General features: G+C 38.6%; 1 protein-coding gene across 1 annotated transcript; it reads right to left on the bottom strand.

The window, feature by feature from the left end:
* Positions 1 to 653: 653 nt before the first annotated feature.
* Positions 654 to 2,431, bottom strand: LOC149263092 (putative 12-oxophytodienoate reductase 11). Its single transcript, XM_089387124.1, has 5 exons — positions 2,314 to 2,431; positions 2,079 to 2,219; positions 1,825 to 1,955; positions 1,382 to 1,564; positions 654 to 1,237 (listed from the first exon to the last, which is right to left on the bottom strand). The coding sequence occupies exons 1-5, from the start codon at positions 2,406 to 2,408 to the stop codon at positions 654 to 656; spliced, it is 1,134 nt and encodes a 377-aa protein (XP_089243250.1). The 5' UTR covers positions 2,409 to 2,431.
* Between the last annotated feature and the right edge of the window lie 234 nt (positions 2,432 to 2,665).

Below are 2,665 nucleotides of genomic sequence, written 5' to 3'. Positions count from 1 at the left end.
GAGAATTATTTATTGTTTCTATTAGAAATTAGCTGTTTATTATATATTGATAAATAATATTAAAATAGAAAAATTAAATTTAAATTATAATATTAATTTTTATAATGAGAAAAATATAATTAATTTTAATGTAACCTTACTTAATTTAATATTCAAAAATTACTTTTAAATAAAAAATCTTATATTATCAATCTTATTTCATCAAGACCCCCCAACCACCCATAAAAGGAAAAATAAAACTAACCATAAAACACACCCACAGAAAAAAAAAAAAATATTACTAACCCTAAAACAATTACTAAATATCCTTGACTTTCCAATAATCTCTGCTATAAATTTACTAAATATCCTTGACTTTCCAATAATCTCTGCTATAAATATGCTAAAGCCTGATATAATGGCTAAACATGCCTTACATTACATACTCTGAGTATATGCTCTTGAGTCTCCCATAGATTAGGACTAGGGGTTACCAATTCGCCATGTGATTAAAAAAAACATGCCATATTGAGGATAAGGGCAGGTCCCTTCCTCACTGGTTTGAGGTAGTGTAAAAAGTTGTTGTTGAAGAAGCCCTATCTGATTATGGAAAATTATAACAAAAAGGGTGGGTTTTTTTTAAGATGTGATTGAAGTTTATATCCATGGATAGTTCACTCCAGGAATGGATAGTCTGTGTAGCCAACTACAGGATCATTAGTGTAAAAAGTGTCCCTGTTGTACTTGTTGAGAGGAGCATTTAGCTCAAATCTTCTAGGCAAATCTGGGTTCGCCAGAAAATGTCGGCCATAAACTACAAGATCAGCCTTACCACTTGCAATTGCTTCATTTCCATCTTCTCTGTTATAGCCGCCTGCAACCAAAAATGATCCCTTGAATGCCTTCCTTATTGGAAACAGACTCTTGTCTGTTGCAACAGGATCAAGTGAATTTACCAGCCTGGGTTCTACGTAGTGGGCATACAGGATGTTGTATTTACTCAAGGCCTCGGCCATGTAAAGCCCAAGGGCGTCAGGATCTGAATCACTGGATTCTGAATAATGTGTAAATGGTGAGAGCCGTACTCCCACTCGTTCTGCTCCAATTTCTTCCACCACTGCTTCAACAACCTCCAGAGGAAACCTGCAGCGGTTCTCCAATGTCCCACCATACTGATCGGTCCTGTTATTTATGCTGTCTTTCATAAATTGGTCAAGAAGATATCCGTGGGCACCATGAATTTCAACACCATCAAAACCTGCCACAAAGCCATCAAAACTATGAAGGGAAAACGATACTACTTTTTGTTTGACAAAAATCGAAATCTTCCTTTGCTGTAGCCTATGTAATATGTGTGCAAATATGTAAATGCCAAATTTGCGATTTCTTTAACAACTGTTACCTGCTTTGATAACATTTCTGGCGGCAAGACGAAATTCATTAATAATCTGTGGAATCTCCTCAGTTTTCAGAGCTCGAGGAGTGGAATAATCAGCGAAATCTTTGCCATTGGGTGAGACAAGCTGCTGTCCCGATAATTTTCGATCTGTTGAGGATAACGGAGCCTGGCCATTGGGTTGATAATCTGCATTTCATAGACCCACTAAACCATCTTAATTCAATGAAGCTGACACAGCAATTGTTCAAAGAAAGACTGATCTAATGCAAATTTATTAGGGCAAAGAACTAAGATGTCATGCCCAAATGAAGCCAACAAACAGTGGCATTATAGTGGGAATCATTGTTTGGAAACAAATCGACAGAACCCAATCCGCAGAGATCTGTCAAGTGGGTACATGAAAGGAATTAATGGATAACAATGCAATGAAAAGCATAGATACTCACCCACATGGGAAACCCTTCCACTGTGCCAAATCTGACAGAAGAAAACACCTCCTTTCTCATGGACAGCATTGACAATGGGTTTCCAGGCCTCCACCTGCTCCTCTGTCCAAATTCCAGGGGTATCCGGGTACCTGTCAGTTGCACACCACATCATGGTCATCATCATTTGGTCTTCTAATAAAAAATGTCTCATAACAAGCACTTGGCTTATTATAACCAAGAATGTGGGTATTTGAGAGAAAATGTTAGCTTACCCTTGGGCAGAGTCGGAGACGCCAGTAGCTTCTGCAATGAGAAGACCTCCAGGGCTGGTTCTCTGGGAATAGTATAGGATTGCATGGGGTTGTGGTATGTAATTGTAGGATCTCACTCTGGTTAACGGTGCCAAAACCACCCTGCGAAACCCCTCTCCAATATTAGCAATCTCAACCTATGTTGTCAAAAGGAGTACAATAGGAAATGAGAAAAGGCAGAGCAAAAGATTGTGACCTGTGAGACAAGGTAAAAGGACCCAACTGATAAGGTGTTATCAGTGGGATCTGCTGCTTTGATTGATTTTCTTCTGTGTTTTGTTCCCCTGCCATCGTGGTTCGTGTCGTTACTCTTCCTCTCCCTTTTTCTAGAATTTATAACAGGTTATGGTCCTTTTTACAAGAAAATGGAACGGCATGGTGTACGACTAGCGAGTATGATTGCTATTGATGTGAAATTCAAATACTTAAGGCTGCGGGTGCGTCACTGGTGATTATTAGGCTTTTATTTTTCAAAGCGGAAGGACATGTCAAGGCGGTAGTTACTAGTAACTACTTTCTAAAATTGTTCATGTCAAGGCGGTATTTAC

Source organism: Pinus tabuliformis, chromosome 6 (genome assembly GCF_031772625.1).
Source record: "Pinus tabuliformis cultivar Carrire ecotype Pingquan chromosome 6, CPIR1, whole genome shotgun sequence".
Lineage (NCBI taxonomy): Eukaryota > Viridiplantae > Streptophyta > Pinopsida > Pinales > Pinaceae > Pinus > Pinus tabuliformis.
Note: the sequence above shows the minus strand (reverse complement) of the source record. Positions and strands in the feature narration are given on the sequence as shown.